General features: G+C 39.1%; 1 protein-coding gene across 1 annotated transcript in view; it reads right to left on the bottom strand.

Annotated features, from left to right (window-relative positions):
• The window catches only part of NEK10 (NIMA related kinase 10), a 226,846-nt gene that overhangs the window by 42,317 nt on the left and 164,713 nt on the right, over positions 1-19,816 (bottom strand). Inside the window, exons 30-31 of the mRNA XM_029940369.1 lie at positions 16,036-16,073; positions 15,796-15,936 (exon numbers count right to left, since the gene is read on the bottom strand). Of these exons, the coding sequence (XP_029796229.1) occupies positions 15,796-15,936; positions 16,036-16,073 (179 nt within the window). The remainder of the gene's footprint in view (positions 1-15,795; positions 15,937-16,035; positions 16,074-19,816) is intronic.

Here is a 19,816-nt window from a genome sequence, read left to right on the forward strand (position 1 = left end):
AGAGTGCACTGAATATAGTAGGTCCACTTAGTTGTGTTATAACACGTGTACCGTGTTGAGGTTCATTTATTCCCAAAGGAGTTTGAAAGCTACTATCGCAGAAAATCTATAGTATTACCAAATGTTTTCTTTCTTTCATTTTAAATAAATGATGACACCTCATAAGGCTATGCTACACTTTTTTTTCTGCATGACTCTATCTGTCATGGAGATTCTTTTTTACCAACACACACGGTTCTAGCCCATTCTTTATAACCACTATTATATAGTATGATGTCAGAGTCCAACTGCAGCAGGTCCAGAGTTCCCTGAAGGATGGATGGTGTCAGCAAAAGGGAGTAAGAGAGCTTCAGCTTCTTTCTGCTCACCAGGCAGGCATCTCTGCACTGACTCTGACCAGAGAGTCAGCCTTTTTAATTAAACAAGTATATGGGGTACAAAATAGAGGTGGCAATTGCCTTAGACAATGATTTCTGATGACAAATTCTTTGTCATTGTAGAAATTTCCCAGAACATAGATTGATAGAAGACCCATGCATAATCTTTATCAATAGTGATTGAAGTAGGTGACTAGATGCTTATCACATGGGGAAGGAAGGGATCTTTAGCATTCAAATACAAGGCAATGTTTTTAGTATAGCGAAGGCAAGAGATAGTTCTTTTGTGAGCAGGGGTCAATAGCCTGTTTTCAAGGGGAAGAAAAACAGGTTTTCTCAGAAAATGTAATGCTCTTATTATCACAAAAGAAGAAACTCCTATAACAAGTTTTTTCATAAGGTACAATTCACATATTTCTAGCGTAAGAAGGCAAGTCCCTCCTGTATCAGTCGGTCAGGCGCGTTGGGGGTCGGTGCTCAAGCAGAGATTGAGTGGGGGTGGAGTGGGGGTGGAAGGCGCCATCTGACGGTGGGAGGCCTTGCGAACCCGCCTGACTTCAGAAATGGCTCCCGGCAGCACAACACGTCCTGCAGACATCATCATTACTTAGCCACTTCTGTCTTGAAGGGGACTTAATTGGCTTTCAGTGTCTCATGATTATAAATGATGCGGCAGTGAGCATGCATGGGCATGAGTACATTGTGCAGAAGTGCAAAAGGTCTTTGAGGGTAGACAGATAAGGAAAAGTCAAATAGCTTTGGCCCTTGGATGGACATATTTCTTATTTTACCAAATACGTATTTAAGTAGTTGAACCAATTTTCACATTGGCCAGAAGAGAAGCCATTTTTCTGCACCTTAATCAGCACTATATATTATCAAACTTTACAATTTTGCCAATTTGCCTTTGTTTTATTTCATGTTTATCTAAATGTCAGTGAGGCTCTTGCACTTCTTTGGCGAAGTTCCTGTTTGTGACCTATCTTCTTTTTCTTATTGATTTGTAAATGCTCTTTATAGAGACTGAATACTAATCCTTTTATTGTACTTTGTATGTTAAGAGTATTTTTATCTGACCTGTTACTTCTTTACACCCTTATCGCCTAGACTAAAGGTAAGTTTTAGTCTTAGGTACCACGAGAACAGTGTCTCAGACACCTGCTGTTCTGTACAGTGGCAAGATTTACTCAACTACATCAGCTAATCCTGGGTATGAGAACCAATTATTTCTCCATTTCTACCTGATGAAATCCTCACAAGTTTTTATTTTGGTGTAAGTTTTCCTTACACCAAAATATATTTTAGCCCTTAATACTTTTAGGAGAACAAAATGATAAAAATGCAAATAGATAGTGTTTTAAAAAATTGTTATTGGGGCGCCTGGGTGGCTCAGTCGGTTAAGCGTCTGGCTTCGGCTCAGGTCTGTTCACAGCTAGCTCAGAGCCTGTATCTCCCTCTCTCTCTGACCCTTCCCTGCTCATGCTGTCTCGCTCTGCCTCTCAAAAATAAATAAAGAACATAAAAAATTTGTTATCTAAATATTAATAACTATCAAGTTTGTGGCAAATGTTAGTCATATCATTTTGAATTTTTAAAGCATTCTTTCTCCTCTTTCAGATTAGCACACTAAAAATACTATGCTTCCTGGGGCGCCTGGGTGGCTCAGCCGGTTAAGCATCTGAGTTTGGCTCAGGTCATGATCTTGCAGTCTGTGGGTTTGAGCCCCAGGTCAGGCTCTGTGCTGACAGCTCAGAGCCTGGAGCCTGCTTCCTGGATTATGTTTCCCTCTTTCTCTATCCCTCTTCTGCTCACGCCCATTTTCTCTCTCAAAAATAAGCATTAAAAAAGTTTAAAAATACTATGTTTCCTAACTATTCACAAAAAAAGCAACACATATTTATGTTGATAATTTTGTCCTGAGTATTTTATTCAAATAATTTTCTCCTAAAAAATATCACAGAAGCTGATCGTGTTTCAATGTTAGTCATACTTAATATGCCTGGGAGTCACATCCGTACGGCTCCTAATGCCAAAGACAGATAATATTTGGTACCATTAAAATTTAAACAAAATCAAACTTTAAAATTGAAGTCTCTTTGTTTCTCAAAAATGAATAAATGTTAAAAAAATTCCAATTTTAATTTCCTTTTACAGTTTTATTATAATAGTGAATTTAGTGTTTGAAAACTTTAAAATTCCTTATAAAAGGTAATTAAAGGTATCAGAAAAATTTGAAAGTTATTGAATTTGCTACCTTACTTGTACCCTAAATAGCAACGTGCCTTCCCTCAGGGGTGGGGAGTAGGAGGACCTGGAGGAAGAGCAGTGCTTTTTCAGCATGAACTTGGGCCAGACCCTGGGAAGTGTTTCACATATGCAGTTTCATCTAATCCTTGAAACCTTCTGGGGGGTAGTTCTTACCCCATTCTGCAGATAAGGAGAGTAAGATTAAGGAAACTATCTGATAAGTCACAGAGCAAGTGGGGGCTGGGGCCTGGAGTGAGCCGGACCCTACAACACCACACTGACTCAGTCTACACAGGAGCGGAGGGGCTTCCGACCCTCTTTCTGACTCAGCACCAGGCTACTTCTTCTGGTTCCGTCAGCTATAAAATTATTATTTAGGCTCCTTCCCAGGCCTTGAGGACTATTTCTCTTCTTAAAAAGAGTCACTATTTTTAACATGATGTCCTACCTAGACCTTTGAACATTTAATTGATTAAATATTTTCAGAAAGCCTATATGTGCAACAGACTGGAGGTATTAGGTCCTTGTGGTCTCTGCCGTGACTCTATCTGCTTTTTTTTTTTTTTTTTTAATCTCATGGCACATTATAACGGCCAAGTTCGGGGCCCTTGCTTGGTGTTTGGAGACTTGATTTATGCTATATACCTCCAGCCTATTGAAAAGACAATTCACAGCACAAGCCCTGAAACTGTTAATTACTAGAAATTGAACAAAAGATGGACTACACTGTATCCTTCAAGTTAGCCAAGACATGGCAAACCGTCCTATTTTTCTGAACTCTCTCTGCTAAGAGTCAGGAATTTTCAAACAACTGGAGAAGAGGCCATTTTGGGGAGGAGCTCCCTGAAGAAGTAAAGACTATTTCTGCTTTATGAATGGGACCAAAACATACATCAGCTTCTCCGTGTTTGACCAAATGCTCTGTTGACAGACAATGCGACCTTTTAAGTTTTAGTATGGTGAACAGATATGCTCGTACTTCTTTCTTTAACCTTTGCAAAATGAAACAAAGTAGCTGACCTGTAGTCTAAATCTACAAATGCTGGAGAATCTACCCCTACGGTCAGCAGTGTAGAAGGTACCAGAAGTTCAACAGAGGATATTGCACTCACAAAGGCTACATGAAAGGTTCACCCAGAACAACAGGACAGGAGATTGAGAGCTGATGCAGAAGTCTCATTTGAGAAGACCACGGAGAATGAGTAGGCACGCAATAAGCACAGGACGTGGATTTGGTGTGAGGGAAGGGATACTTCCGAGTAGAGGAAACAGTTTCAGCAAAGGACAGGAGTCAGCTGAGGGAGGGCCACACCTGGAGAGCAGCGAGGTGTCCAGTCTATCTGGTGTGCAGCATAATAAAAGCCATAGTAGGGAGTACAGCTAAAGAGGTAGCAAGGGACTGCATATGATGATAAGGACACATAAAGGAGATGTGTTTCAGAAAAGGTGATTTCACGAGAAGGATCCCAGGGCGGAAGTCCGAAGGCCTGGCTTGGAGTAGCAATGTGGTGACCATCTGCCTGTGGGGAGCAGGAGCCAAGGACGCTGCTGAAGCATAGGTTGCAGTCACTGAATGACATCCCATGGAACATGAGGCAGAAGTGAGGGAGAAGGTGATGAGGAGCGGGCTTGGGCATGGAATCCTTCCCAACACAGACCGACAGTCCACAAGCAGGCAGAAATTAGGAAGAGACTTGACAGTCTGGACCCAGTCATCCCCCTCCCTCAGCCACCCTGCCCCACCTCCTCCCACTTCCCCCTGTGGAACTTCCTACAGGACGGCAGGAAGCTGCATCAAAGTCTCGTACCTTTCACCCTCTGGGTATTCAGGCTTCTTTCACCCCCTTTCATTTTAATCTTTAGAAAGAAGCTGCTTAAAGGTCAGAGAAGCAAGGCTGTTTTGAAGCCCTTCCCTCTAGACTTCTGGCTTAGGGCCAGCTGGGTGGCTCAGTCAGTTAAGTGTCTGACTCTTGATTTCGGCTCAGGTCATGATCTCATGGTTCACGAGATAGAGTCCCATATTGGGCTTTGCACTGATGGTGTGGACCCTGCTTGGGATTCTCTGTCTCCCTCTGTGTCCCCCTCTCCCTTCCCCTCTGTCTCTGTCTCTTTTTCTAAGACTAAATAAATAAACATTAAAAAAATAATTGTGGCTTAATCACCTTTACAATAAGCATCTCACATCTTGTTCAGGTAATTTGTGCATCTGTGAAGATTATTTTTCCCACTTCCAAACTTGCTATCTCTTCAGTTACTTTTTCAAACTATAAAATATAATCTCAGAGTTTTGAAGTCAAAGTTCCTAGAAGTGACTACAGAAAACACAGGGAGAATACACTGTGTGGAGAATTCACTGCTACCTTATTTCCCACACTTACTCTTGACTTCATGAGCCTCTGGTCATCAAGCAGCAGAGTGTGAGGCTAACATTGCCCAAGATGGGGCAGCGGAGAAGAAGTAGGCACGGGGAGGGTACATTTCTGGGCTTTAGAAAGCAATAGTCTAAGTAGAAGGCAGAGAGATTCAAAAGAATTGTTGCTGAGCAAACTTTCCTTCCCAATCCCACCTCAACATAAGACAAAGCTTCTCTGAGCAGAGAGCACAGAAAGACTAGAAGAAAAGAATTCTCAGAAGAGACTCAAATCCCATCTCACTAGGCAGTCTGGGTGGTGGCAGGAGGAGGGGAGGGTTGGATGAGGGAGCTCTCTTCAAGTTGGGGGTTCAAGTGTGATAGGGCTGGGGCTCAGTTCCCAGGGGGACCTCCGAGACCCCGAGGCCTGAAATGTTCCCTGCGCCACAGCAAGGGGCGGGTTGGGGCAGGAGAGATAGTTCCCTGGGTGACAGAGGCAAAGAGGCCTGGCTGAGTTTCCAAGTCTCTAGGCCCCGAGAGGTGGGGAAGAATGGGCTGACCCTTGCAGGAGCCTGAGAAGGTAAGATGACAAAATGAGAGAGACTGCCCTGTAGAGAACTCGCTGTCAATCTAGGGGACGTGGCCACGGACGGAAGTGTGGACTGCAGACTGGAAGTCAGCTACGGCTGTGCCGCTATCTTCTCTGGACGCCAGTGTGGACGGATAGCCATACCCAATAATCAGGTCAGACACTGGCACAGGCAGTCTCAAAGCCCTATAACCATGGTGTCAAAAATACCACTCAGGGAAGAACAGAGAGAAGAGCAATCCTCAGTTTGTCTGATTTTAAGCTGACAAAGACATTACCAACATAGTGAACTCTGCCTTTAGGCTAATTGATTATGTATTCTAATATGTGGGATGGGAGGCTCAGTATAAAAAATTAAGCTCAGTATTGGGAAAATATAGAAAGTTAGATCGTTGTTGCTGAATTTGTGGTCTAAAAGCAACATATGCATTTGTTATAGTCCATACAGGCTGACCTTTTCCCATTGTCTTAGTTATTTCTAACACTATGCTACAATAACTACATGAGTTTGCTCCCTTTATTCAACCTAGAGGGAACATTTTTTTAAAAAGTCAACTGTATTGATGTAACCCACAATTCTCAAGAAGAAAATATTGCGATGTATAATATACTATATTCAGCACTATGGACACAAAGGCTAATCGATCAAACTAAAAAACAAAACAACACAACACAGAAAGGAAAGAACGGACAACCAACTCCCATTCAATTTCCTAAACAAGAATTTATCTCAGTCATGAAGAATAGGCAAAATCATCATTGCTTGATTCCCTGACATCATGCAAGAGCATTCTCTAATAACTCCACTGATTCTAATCTAACGTTATTGGGTAATGTCCCAGTATATTTAGCTAATAATCCACACCAAAAAAGGAACAGGCAGTTTAGACCCTGTTGAGTTCATGATTAACCTGTTGACATTGATATATTGCTATGACTTTATAGGCTGATCAAGAAGTTAATCACAAAAATATATAGGATTAGTTTACCAGTCTTATGCTCAATTTCACAACGTTATTTCGTTTTTCTTTTTGGATGAACTGCATAAATCCCTGCTCTTCAAATACTCTTGGAACCAGGTCTTTTATTCTCCACCTGGTTTCATCAATAATGGGTTAAATAAAACTAGGACTCCTGCTAAAGAATAACTTTAAGAAGAATTGTGCTTTTGCATTCCAATGCAGTAAAAAACAGTAAGTAGTTATATAAATTTTTTTCAAAAAATTAACTCATACCTTGTCTAAAATGTTCCAAATAATCTATGGACTCCGTAGTGAAGAATGTCAATTAAGAATGAGTGAGGTCTCGGTGATAAGAGAGGGAAGGTGGTTGGCTCAGCCAGTAGAAAAGTCTCTTGCCTCTTATTAATATTGGTTCACCTGTCACTATTCTTAATATTCAAATTATTGTTGGACAATAATTTGAAGGAGATTGTAACACCCTGAAGCTATTTTTAAATTCCATTAAAAAGCATTAATAATAGCAGTTTAGAATTTGAGAGCCTTGCATTTCTCCATTGACTCAATTATTTTGTACACTGCTACGCTCCATCCAAGCCACACTGATCTCCCTTTATTCCTACCAAAGGGTGGTGGCGCTTTCTGCCCCCACCTTCCACTTAGCTTTTCCCTGGGGGCCGAAACCTCCAGGACAGGGTTGTGAGCTATCACTTAATAGCTGATTTGCAATTTGCATTTGGTCTTGGATTGGAACCACGAATAACATCTGTGAGACTGGGTATCTCTTTGGAAAGACATTATCCTACAAAGAACACGAAAAAAATCAACATCTCCAGGAAGCATTCCCCTGTGATCTGGTCCCTACTCTCTCCACCTGTCTCCATTGGCAGGAAGAACCAGAAAGCAAATCACCACTGCAAAAGAAACTTGTGTCCCACCCCATTCCCAGTCTTAAATCTAACATTAAAATGTCATTGTCCCCCACTCTGTCAGTTATCATAAGATGATTTATGCAGTTGCTTTCAACAGCACAGCCCTCCAACAATGGTTTATAACAGCGGTAGTCTGCATCGGTTACTCAAGAAGTAATTTTCAAGGGCTGACCTCAGGAAGTACACAAGATATGTTCATACTTTACTAAAGATGCTTACAATTTGGTTGGCAAATCTAACTAATATATCCAAATCCCAACAAACAATATAAAAAAGTATGTAATTATATGCCAAAATGTATGGTATAGACTAGTATTATAATAAATTTGACTGAAGTCTGGTGAGAACTTTTTTTATACGTGAAAGAATTGCCATACAATAAAATAAAAGAAGGCATGTACTCAAAATCACTTTGGCAATTGTAAAATTTAGTATTAATTACTTCATGTCAGTAACTAACTTGAAAGCAAGCTACTGAAGGTTGCTCAAAATAAGGACTGGAATATTAAGCCATACTCTCTTGGAACATTTGGGTGAAACACTGACTACTTTATTTAGATCTGACCTTTACGAACAAAAGACAAGTATAAAAATAGCTTCTCAGTCATCTAGTAAGAAAGCATAATTAAGAGCCCAGAAATCATGAAGTGACAATTTCTATTCAAAATGAGGAGCCTGAGAATTCCCATACATCAGCTCTGTGCCTGGCTGTTCGCTGCTGAGAATTGGGAAAATTGAGCAAGGGAGGGGGAAATGTCAGTGTTAATCCAATCCAATTAGGCCAGACTCCTAGTTGACATTCCATTTGCTCTTTAAATCTGGGTTTGACTGGCACTCCCCCAAATTTACATTTGACCCATGCTAATAAGCATCCACAATATGAAAATATACTCTATGTACTTGACAAAGGATAGATTTCTCATAAGTAGTTTTGGTGTGATTTAGTTTTCACAGATATATGACACCCATTTCCCCTACCTCAAGAGGAAGGGTCTGTTTTCTTTTTTGTACACAACATACCATATGCTTCCGCTCCATTCAAAATATCCTATTGTTTGACTGATAGACAACAGAACTAAACAATTATTTTTAATGAACTGAGTCTCCTAAGTCATGGGGCACTTGTATGTAATTTTACCAGTAAGTAAATTGGATGTAAAACGTTTCCAATTTTCTTTCTATTGATTATATCAAGGAATAAGTTTCAGTATGGAACAAGTATGTCATCACCATTTTTCAAATTAACTAATGTTCTTTCGTAACAAAGAAAACATATGTCAGGATAAGCAGATAACAATATCTACTTAGAATTTAATAATGCTATTTTTCTTATGTTTCATTTATGTTTACAATTGCCATCTATTTATGGAGAGTAATTCTATGCTGGTAGTGATAATTTCTAGCAATAGTATAAGCTCTCCTTTAATTAAATTTGACAAAGTGAGTCAAATTAAAGAAACATATATTAGGAAAACAGTAGTACAGATGATACTCAGATATGGCCAAATTTGGGCACTGATAATCTATCAGTGACTAAAATTGGGAAATAGAGCTAAAATATTTAACATGTTAAAAATGTTTGTTCATTTATTCAGTCCATGTTAATTAGTGTTAATATTTTCATCTATGCAATATAGAATTCTTAAATTTTCATTTCTTTTGGCAAAGAACATGTATATGTAATGTATATGTATATGTAATATGTATAAAATATGTATAAAATAAATTCTTTACCCAATCTAGTTAGTATTAAAAGACAAAACAAGAGGACATTAATAGTGTTAACTTGAAATGGTTCCATGGTTATTTGCTCTACAGGAGTTGAGGTGCATTAAATACTGCTGTACCACCACAGTATGAACCCAGAAGTTCACATTAGGAGTACTAGATATTTTTCATTGGGGGAGGGGCAAGATGGTAGAGCAACATGGAAGTTCTCTGCTTTTCTCTCTCTGAAATACAGCTAGAGCAGTACGAAACCATTTTGCACACCTAGAAACCTGAACTGAGGATTAACACAACAATCTGCATAACTTGTGCCACAGAACTTGGCAGGTACGTGGTGCACAGAGGTGAACTGGGGGAGAGAGAAGCTGTGGAAGGTAGGGAGCTGTCTTCACAGAGAGAGGACAGAGAACGTGAGGGGGAGGATACAGGAAAAGCACTCCCCCTGAAAACAGTTGGAGACAAAGAGTGGAAACACCCACAAGTGACTGAATAAGAAAGGGAGAGAGGAGAAAGGAGAGGGTTTTAATACCATTAGGACTTTATAAACAGGGAGAGTAGAGTTGGAAATTCCACAGCTGAATACTGGGCAGTGATCTGGTGGGAAGGGCGAATCCCTGGACTCTTGTTTTTTGGGAGATTTTTGATTACTAATTCAATTTTGTTACTGATTACAAGTCTGTTCAAATTTTCTATCTCAGTTTTGGTAGTTCATATGTTCCTAGGAATTTATCAATTTCCTCCAGATTGCTCAGTTTGTCAGCATATTATTACTGATAATATTCTCTTATTATTATTTATATTTCTGTAGTGTTAGCTGTGATTCTTTGCCATTCTTTGTCATTCTTGATTTTAATTACTTGGGTTTTTTCCTTTGTCTTTTTGATCAAACTGGCTAGGGGTTTATCAATTTTGTTAATTCTTTCAAAGAACCAGCTTCTGGTTTCATTGATCTGTTCTACTGTTTTGTTTTTGTTTTGTTTTGTTTGATAGCATTGATTTCTGCTCTACTCTTTATTATTTCCTGTCCTCTGCTAGTTTGGGGTTTTATTTGCTATTCTTTTTCCAGCTCTTTAAGGTGTAAGGTTACGTTGTGTTTCCGAGACCTTTCGTCCTTTCTTAGGAAGGCCTGGATTCTACATATACTTCCCCAGTGTATCACTCAAAGTCATGTGTCCTTGTTGATTTTCTTCTCAGAGGATCTAGCCATTGCTGTAAGTAGGGTATTGAAGTCCTCTGCTATCAAAGCATTATTATCAAAGACTTTCTTCATGTTTGTGATTAGTTGTTTTATATATTTGGGTGCTCCCACCTTTGAAGCATAAATAAATCCCACCTTGAGATTTATCCTACCTTGAGAAGCATAAAGGTTTACAGGGCTAGATAGCTTTCCAGGGGAATTCTACCAAACATTTAAAGAGTTAACAACTATTCTTTTGAAGCTGTTCCAAAAAAAAAAAAAACAAAACAGTAAAGGAAGGAAAAACTTCCAAACTCATTCTATGAAGCCAGCATTACCCTTATTCCAAAACCAGACATACACCCTACTAAAAAGGAGAATTAGAGACGAATTTCCCTGATGAACATGGATGCAAAAATCCTCCACAAGACACTAGCCAACTGAATCCAACAGTACATTAAAAGAATTATTCACCACGATCAAGTGGGAGTTATTCCTGGGGTGCAGGTCTGGGTCAATATCTGCAAAATAATCAATGTGATATGTCAAATTAATACAAGAAAAGACAAGAACAACATGATCCTCTCAACAGATGCAGTGAAAGCATTTGACAAAATATAGCATCCTTTCTTGATAAAAACCCTCAAGTAAGTAGAGATAGAAGGATCATACCTCAAGATCATAAAGCCATGTAGGAAAGACCCACCACTAATGTCATCCTCAATGGGTAAAAACTGAGAGCTTTCCCCCTAAGGTCAGGAACACGACAGGGATGTCTATTCTCACTACTGTTATTCAACATAGCATTGGAAGTCTTAGCCTCAGCAAATAGACAATACAAAGAAATAAAAGTCATCCAAATTGGCAAGGAAATGGGGCATGTGAGTGCCTCAGTCAGTTAAGCATCCGACTTCAGCTCAGGTCAAGATCTCGCGGTCTGTGGGTTTGAGCCCCGTGTCGGGGCCTGTGCTGACAGCTCAGAGCCTGGAGCCTGCTTCAGATTCTGTGTCTCCCTCTCTCTCTGCCCCTCTCCTATTCAGCCTCAGTCTCTCTCTCTCTCTCTCAAAATAAAGACATAAAAAAAATTGGCAAGGAAAAAGTCAAACTTTCACTCTTGCAGATGACATATGGAAAACCCAAAAGATTCCACTGAAAACCTGCTAGAACTAATATATGAATTCAGTAAAGTCACAGGCTATAAAATACATGTATAGAAATCTGTTGCATTTCTGTATACCAATAATGAATCAGCAGAAATAAAAATCAAGGAATCAATCTCATTTACAATTTTACCCCAAATCATAAAATACCTAGGAATAAACCTAACTGAAGTAGTAAAAAATCTATATACTAAAAATTATAGAAAGCTTATGAGAGAAACTGAAGACACACAAAAAAATGGAAAAATATTCTATGCTCATGAATTGGAAGAACAAAAATTGCTAAAATGTTGATACTACCCAAAGCAGTCTACATATTGAATGCAATCCCTATCAAAATAACACCAGAATTCCTCACAGAGCTACAACAAACAATCCTAAATTTTGTATGGAACCAGAAAAGACCTCAAATGGTCAAAGTGATCCTGAAAAAGAAAACCAAAGCTAAAGGCATAACAATTCCAGACTTCAAGTTGTATTACAAAGCTGTAACTATCAAGACAGTATGGTACTGGCACAAAAACAGATACTCAAATCAATGGAACAGAATAGAGAACCCAGAAACAGACCCACACACATATGACTGACTAATCTTTAACAAAGCAGGAAAGAAGATCCAATGGAATAGATAGTCTCCAGCAAATGGTGCTGGGAAAACTGTAAAGTGACATGCAGAATGAACTTGGACCACTTTCTTACACCACACACAAAAATAAACTCAAAATGGATGAATTAAAAAAAAAAAAAAACCATAAGATGGGAAGCCATCAAAATCCTAGAGGAGAAAGCAGGCAAAAAGCTCTTTGACCTTGGCCACAGCAACTTCTTACTCAACACGTCTCCAGAGGCAAGGGAAATAAAAGCAAAAATAAACTATTAGGACCTCATCAAGATAAAAAGCTTCTGCATGGTGAAGGAAACAATCAGCAAAACCAAAAGGCACTGACAGAATGGGGGAAGATGTTTGCAAATGACATCAGATAAAGAGTTAGTATCTAAAATTTATAAAGAATTTATAAAACTCAACATCCAAGAAACAAATAATCCAGTGAAGAAATGGGTAAATGACATGAATAGATACTTTACCAAAGAAGACATCCAGATGGCTAACAGACACATGAAAAACTGCTCAACATCACTCATTATCAGGGAATTACAAATAAAAACCACAATGAGAAACCACCTCACACCAGTCAGAATGACTAAAATTAACAACTCAGGCAATGACAGATGTTGGCAAGGATGTGGAGAAAGAGGATCTCTTTTGCACTGCTGGTGGGAATGCAAACTGGTGCAGCCACTCTGGAAAACAGTATGGAGGTTCCTCAAAATATTAAGAATATAACTAACCTGCATCCCAGCAATTGCACTACTAGATATTTATCCAAAGGATACATGTGTGCTGTTTCCAAGGGGCTCATGCACCCCAGCGTTTATAGCGGCACTATCGACAGTAGCCAAAGTACGGAAAGAGCCCAAATGTCCATTGACAGATGAATGGATAAAGATGTGGTGTATACATACAATGGAGTATTACTCGGCAATCAAAAAGAATGAAATATTTCCGTCTGCAAGAACATAGGTGGAACTAGAGCATATTATGCTAAGTGAATTTAGTCAGTGAGAGAAAGACAAGTATTATATGAGTTCACCCATATGTAGAATTTAAGATACAAAAGAGATGAACATAAGGGAAGGAAAACAAAAATAATATAAAAACAGGGAGGGGGACAAAACATAAGAGACTCAAATACAAGGGGTTGTGGGTGGGGAGATGGGGTAAATGGGCAAGGGGCATTAAGGAAAACACTTGTTGGGATGAGCACTGGGTATTACATGTAAGAGATGAATCACTGAAATCCACTCCTGAAATCTTTGTTGTAGTATAGGCTAACTAACATGGATGTAAATTTAAAAATTAAAAAAAAAAAAAAGAGTACCGATAGACAAGATCATGTTATAATACAGCCACTTGGTACTCTAAAATCACAGTTCTTACTATTTTTCTCAGCCACAGCATATGGAAAATGAAGTTTACATTCTAGACAGTGTCCTGGGAGCATACCAGGTTTTGACAAAATTCTTCCCTCCCTGACAATTTTTTCCAGAACTTTTAGATGATACAGGCTGTGGCTGTTGGTTGTACATAATGTTTCTTTCATCCAAGCATGTTCCTTTCTATCCAAAAAATCTAAATCAAATGGTAAGCAAGTGAAAATATATTTTTCACCTGCTTTTAAAAAATTAATCATCCACACATTTCAGTGTTTTGCCTATTCTGAGTAACAGATATTTAAGATGTAACTCACAACTGCCCAGACCAATCGTGTCTCATGACATCTTGGTCCAAACTCATTTCCCTGTTGTTGGAGAGCTCTATTTATGTCACTTTCCTGGGGTGTGTGGGTGACTCAGTCAGTTAAGTGGGTAACTCTTGATTTCAGCTCAGATCATGATCTCCCCTTTGTGGGATCGACAGTCTCTGAGCTGACGGCACAGATCTGGCTTGGGATTCGGTCTCCCTCTCTCTCTGCCCCTCCCCCACTCATGCTCGCTCTCTCTCTCTCTCTCTCTCTCTCTCTCTCTCTCTCTCCCTCTCTCTCCCTCTCTCTCTCTTAATATAAATAAAATAAAGGCTAAAACAAAAAAAAAAGTCACCTTTTCATTCTCTCAGGCTAGAGACACAGAAAACAACTGCAATGGAGCATAATTTGCAGATGAGGTGAGCTAAGTGGACAGGGCTGGTCCAGCTGTTTGTGATTTGATAAAGCAAAAACACTCCAAATTTACTCACAACACTAAACAGTATGACCTTTGTAATGAGCAGAAAAATAATTTTGCATTAAGATGGAGAAAAATGTTTTTTTCACTCGAAAGTAGAATAACCTATAGCTACTAACCCAAATGTTCACATATGCACTGATGTGTCTACAATATGAATAGAAACATTGCTCCTTTATGGGTGAATTTTAGCATTTACCGGCAACACTATAGTATATTGTTTTAAATAAGAAGTATGTCAGTAAACTTTTGAAAACTGGATGGAATAGAAAACTGTAAGGCTAGACGATACAATATATTACATGTAAACTGTGCTATAATGTGATGGGTTTGTTTAAAGGTCAAGAGATCTGATCAATTTCATGAATATAAAATAAGTCTTAATCTGGGCCAATTCAACATGCCCTTTAGGAAAAGGGATTTCTATTATGAATCAGAACAGGATTGTGAATTGCTTACATAAATATGTGTTCTACTCTTGCTATTATAAAGTCATTAACAACAACCGTTTTAGCTTCACGATTATGTCACGTAGGAACTTACCTTATGCCCAACAGCATGGTCAGCATGATAACTACGGACATCTTAATAACAAAACCATCTGTTTTTGCATCTATGCTGATGGTGTAAATGGCCCCAGACTGTCAATAACTCTTCCAAAGCAAATTTAACAAATATGAAGGCATGGGCTAATGTTACAAGAAATCAATTCATATCACTTATGTTCACCATAGGTGTTAACTCTACAAAAGAATGTGAATTAAGGAAGCCAAAATGAAAACAGGGTTAAGCAATAATTTCAAATTAACCAAAGTGGCAAACTAGAACTCAAGAGTCATACATTTATACGTATGTTAAAAGCACAATTGCTTTACTTTTTCCCCAAATTGTCCAGGTTTAGCTCACAGTTTTACGACTACTGTTGTACTTTGGTCCTCTTCCATAGAAATTCGAAACATTAACTAATACCCTCATTCCCCCACCCCTACCTTGCAAACCATTACTATAAACTTTTATGTCTTAAGAATCCATAATTTTTAAATTATTTTAAAAAACATGATACAGCATTGTTTTAATCAGATAGAAATAACTAAATAGGACTATCTATGTCAGAATAAAGGAGATAAACAAAGATAAATTTCACTCCATTGTATCATATAGGCATAGACCTTATAGAAATATGAATATAAAACAGTTACAATTATTTTTCGGGGAAGTATGCATTTTAAGCACCAATAGTTTAACTCGTTAACCAAAACAGAAATGCAAACTTTAGAAAAACAGCCTACAACATTTCAATCAGGTCACTGAACACAGAAAGCATTTTGATACTGTTAAATTGCCCAACTGGTAACGGTGGACAGACAAAACAAAATTCTCCTTCTCTTTGTATTAAAATTACCTCCCAAGCATCATTCGGACCCAGTCAGGCCCAACTATAATTCTGTGTTGGCCCATTGTATACTTGACATCAACTTGATCTAATAAGTACTACCATGATCTCTGAGATTGCGAAGAATCACAGTGGGGAGGCTATGGGACTGCCACCCCGTCACTAACTCGGCCTCTAGCTCCTTAACGTGGGCCCTGAGCATGAGGGGTGGTACTTTCAGAAGCAGGTCAAGAGGCAGCAAAGCTGAAGAAATAAAAGGGGGAAAGATATGAAACTGTAGCATAAATCACACTGAATATCAGAGAGGCATGTGTGATTTTGTGACTGCCAACACGAAGTTACCTGGTCTCGGTTTGGATCCTATTCCACCAGGGAAGTCCCTGCAAACAGAATTAGGAGTCGTTAGGAGAACTATTCAACTTGGATTTAGGACTAACATTGACTGAAAGCCTATACTCACTATGGTTACACTGTAAAAATTGAAAAAGGATTATTTTCCCTCAAGATGCTCTCAAGAGCTTAACAAACAGGAAACAAAGCCCATTCAAACCCACAGCAGACCTGGCCTTCTGTGGGCACACAGAGAAACCCTGTCTCGTCACGGTGGTTTAGAAGCTCTCAGAATGATGAAGAACATACATCTTACTGTCTTGGGTAATTTTCTCGTGATGCTTAAAATCAAAATAGTGATATTACATTAAAAATACGTCTTTAAAATTTCACATGCAATATTTTTCTATGCTTTGTTTCTGCTGTCTTAAAAAATAAATTATGACTCTCCCTGTGAAATGAGATGATTTTTGCATTAAAGAGGATTATATTTTTCCTTAAGTTTCCGGTGTTATTAATATCTCTTGTTTGCCTTGCCCTAAAATTCCAGACTTCCTGATCATCTTGCATTTTTGGTCTCAGTATATTCCACCCTGTGAGGTGGCTTAGAGCCCACCAGGGACAGCCATAAATTACCTTCAACTTTATTTCCATTGTTTTCTAGAGCCAATTTCTTAATAGTTATTTTGGAATGAAATAAGAAACATCTGTGCCCTGACAAGTTATAAGAACTATATTAAACGTCATGCAACAAAATTTAATACAAAATCTAAGTCAACTAAAACATACTGAACACCTACTACATTCAAGGCACATGACAGGTATCTGCTGAGTAGGAATGAACATAGGGATTTAAAAAAAATTTAACGTTTATTTATTTCTTTATTTATTTATTGAGACAGAGAGTCCGTCCAAGCAAGAGAGGGGCAGAGAGAAGGAGACACAGAATCCAAAGCAGGCTCCAAGCTGTGAGCTGTCAGCACAGAGCCGGATGCAGGGCTTGAACTTGTGAACCACAATACCATGACCTAAGCTACGCCACTTACTGACTGAATCACCCAGGTGCCCTGGATTTAAATACAAATAAATATGGCTAATAAATCTCTTACCCCAACACTTTCATCTTAAGCATAGAATTCTTGATTCATAAATTCATACCTTAAGTTATGAAGCAAAACAAAATTGGCACTCATTTACCCACTGCCCACCTAGAGTACTGGATTAATAGCACGATCTTTGCATCTGATGGCAAGTTCCTTCCCTTCCTTTTCTGCTCCTCCTACCTCCCCACACCAAGCCAGCCCTCTTCTGATCCCATTATTTTCTCTGGCCCTTTTCCAGTCCACGTTTTCAGAACCTTGAAAAGTCAGTGAAACTTGCCCGCCATGCACAGTAAATACACTCTCCTCAGTTCTGGGAGAAAGGGGCATGTTTAAAGAAAAGAAAATGGGGGCGCCTGGGTGGCTCAGTCAGTTAAGCGGCTGACTTCAGCTCAGGTCATGATTTCACAGTTTGTGAGTTCGAGCCCCGTACCAGTCTCTGTGCTGACAGCTCAGAGCTTGGAGCCTGTCTTCAGATTCTGTATCTCCCTCTCTCTTTGCCTCTCCCCTGACTGTGCTGTCTCTCTCTGTCTCTCAAAACTAAATAAAAAACATAAAAAAAAATTTTTTTTAAATAAAGAAAGAAAATGGACAGCCCCCGCCCGCAGAAAGTTCAAAGAGGGGCACAACCTCAGCAGCACCCAGAACGGGCAGGACGCCTCCGGCTGAGGAGCACATCTGTTCCCGCGCCTCACATCCTCACGTGTGTGCTGTATCACAGCGAGTGTAAGCAATGACCAATGCCTTCACCTGCTGGAAAGGGCTAGCACAGCCCGACAGAAACAGACTGCAGACCACACCCCTAAGTCTAAATTTTCTGGTAGCCACATTTTTAAAAAGTAGAAATAAAGAAGTGACATTTATTTTAATAACCTACTTTATTTAGCCAGGTAACTTTTAAAAAGTATCATTTTGGCATGCCCTAAATACAGAAACGAATGAGATATTTGACATTCAGTTTTATATTTAAATTTAAATATCAAGATGAAATTAAAAAGTTTGTTTCTCTGTCACATTAGCTACAATTTCAACTGCTAGAGAGTCACACGTGGCCAGTAGCCTCCATATTCGACAGCGCATTCCAGAGTCACTGTCTTTGTAAAAATTATGACCGAGGCTAACAGGCATGCCACATAACTGCTATGTCTGTGAGACTCCTTGGAGTATCCTGAATGATGAAAAACAGCGTAATTTGCGAGGGGCCCCTAGCTGGCGCAGTCGGTTAGGTGCCCAACTTCGGCTCAGGTCTGATCTCATGGCTTGTGAGTTCGAGCCCTGCGTTGGGCTCTGTGCTGACACCTAAGAGCCGGGAGCCTGCTTTGGATTCTGTGTCCAGCTCTCTCTCTGCCCCTCCCTGCTCATGTTCTGTCTGTCTCTCTCTTAAAAATGAATAAACACTTAAAAAATTAGAAGAAAAGTATAACTTTCAAAAATCTTTTATTCCTAAGGTTACAGGTACTTTTGATAGATCATAACCACTCACATGTCGAGTTAACTAGATGACTATTCCAGTTGTCCTGAAGAATGCAAAATTCCAAACATTTTTACATGTTAAAAAAATGGGCGAGAGATATATGTAAAATAGACTATCCTGACAAGGCCGAGTTGCTGCCACCTTTGCTACTCCTTAAGAGAATTCTAAATTCCTCTTTAATGAACTTTAGGGGATCTTTAAAAATAATCATCTCACATTCAACAAATATCAGTTAAGTGTCCACTATATGTAGAAACTGTGCCAGACATTAGAGATGGGATGGTGAAAAGAAATAGTCCTTAGTCTTGGAACTTACAAGACCATATAGGTATAGCAGAAAAACTTAATTTCCCTGCAAATCATATCATGGATCACAAGAAAGCATACTCATCTGAAATTGCCAAATAAAACGGACTAATTATAGCCAGAAGGGACAATATTTAACTATACAATTGTTGGGTCCAGATGGACAAAAGACTGAAATTATGCAAAGCCTGAGGGAAGTCTGCCTCTAGGACCGAATTGAATGTTTATGTGCAATAGAACATTATGGCTAGAAAATAGGCAGAGATGACTTAACACATGGAGAATATTCTAGAAATGTTTTCTGGTGAAAAGGCTTAATATAATGAAGCTTGTGTCCTCTGAAACTTTTAAAGTGGACTCTGACTAACAGAATGTCGGGCTGATGAAACAGAATCTCAGAGACATGGAACGTTTCAAAGGATTCCAAAAGGTCATGCCTCCCAGCTCTCTTCAGATGTGGGGTGACTTCATCCAGAATTTATACTGAAGCACTGAATCTGAGTGCCATCCTACAACTTCTACCCCAAACCAATTAACAGGGAAGGTGGAGACTGAAGATATTAGCTTTCTAAGTTTTTAAATCAACTTTTCGCTGAATGAATTCAAGTGCAGTGTAAATTACTGGGTTAATTATTGTGTTTAGAGGAGTCTGGGCAATGAGAGAGATGGAGTTCTAGAATTTAAAACTTGTAAAATTGTTTCAAATATACTTCTGAACCAAGGAAATACTCTCACATGCTTAGGAGGCACGTTACATAATTCAGTTGTTAAAAGTAGTCAATCCTACCTGATGTTGATAAAAAGAAGAAATATTTATCCTTCTGAAACGAGAAGGTTGACTCACAGTGCTAAGACAATGCCGTCTAAGGCTACTGCAATCACACCATCTGAGCTAACTAGCATTTTACCACTT

This window comes from Suricata suricatta, chromosome 5, assembly GCF_006229205.1.
Source record: "Suricata suricatta isolate VVHF042 chromosome 5, meerkat_22Aug2017_6uvM2_HiC, whole genome shotgun sequence".
NCBI classification, from domain to species: domain Eukaryota; kingdom Metazoa; phylum Chordata; class Mammalia; order Carnivora; family Herpestidae; genus Suricata; species Suricata suricatta.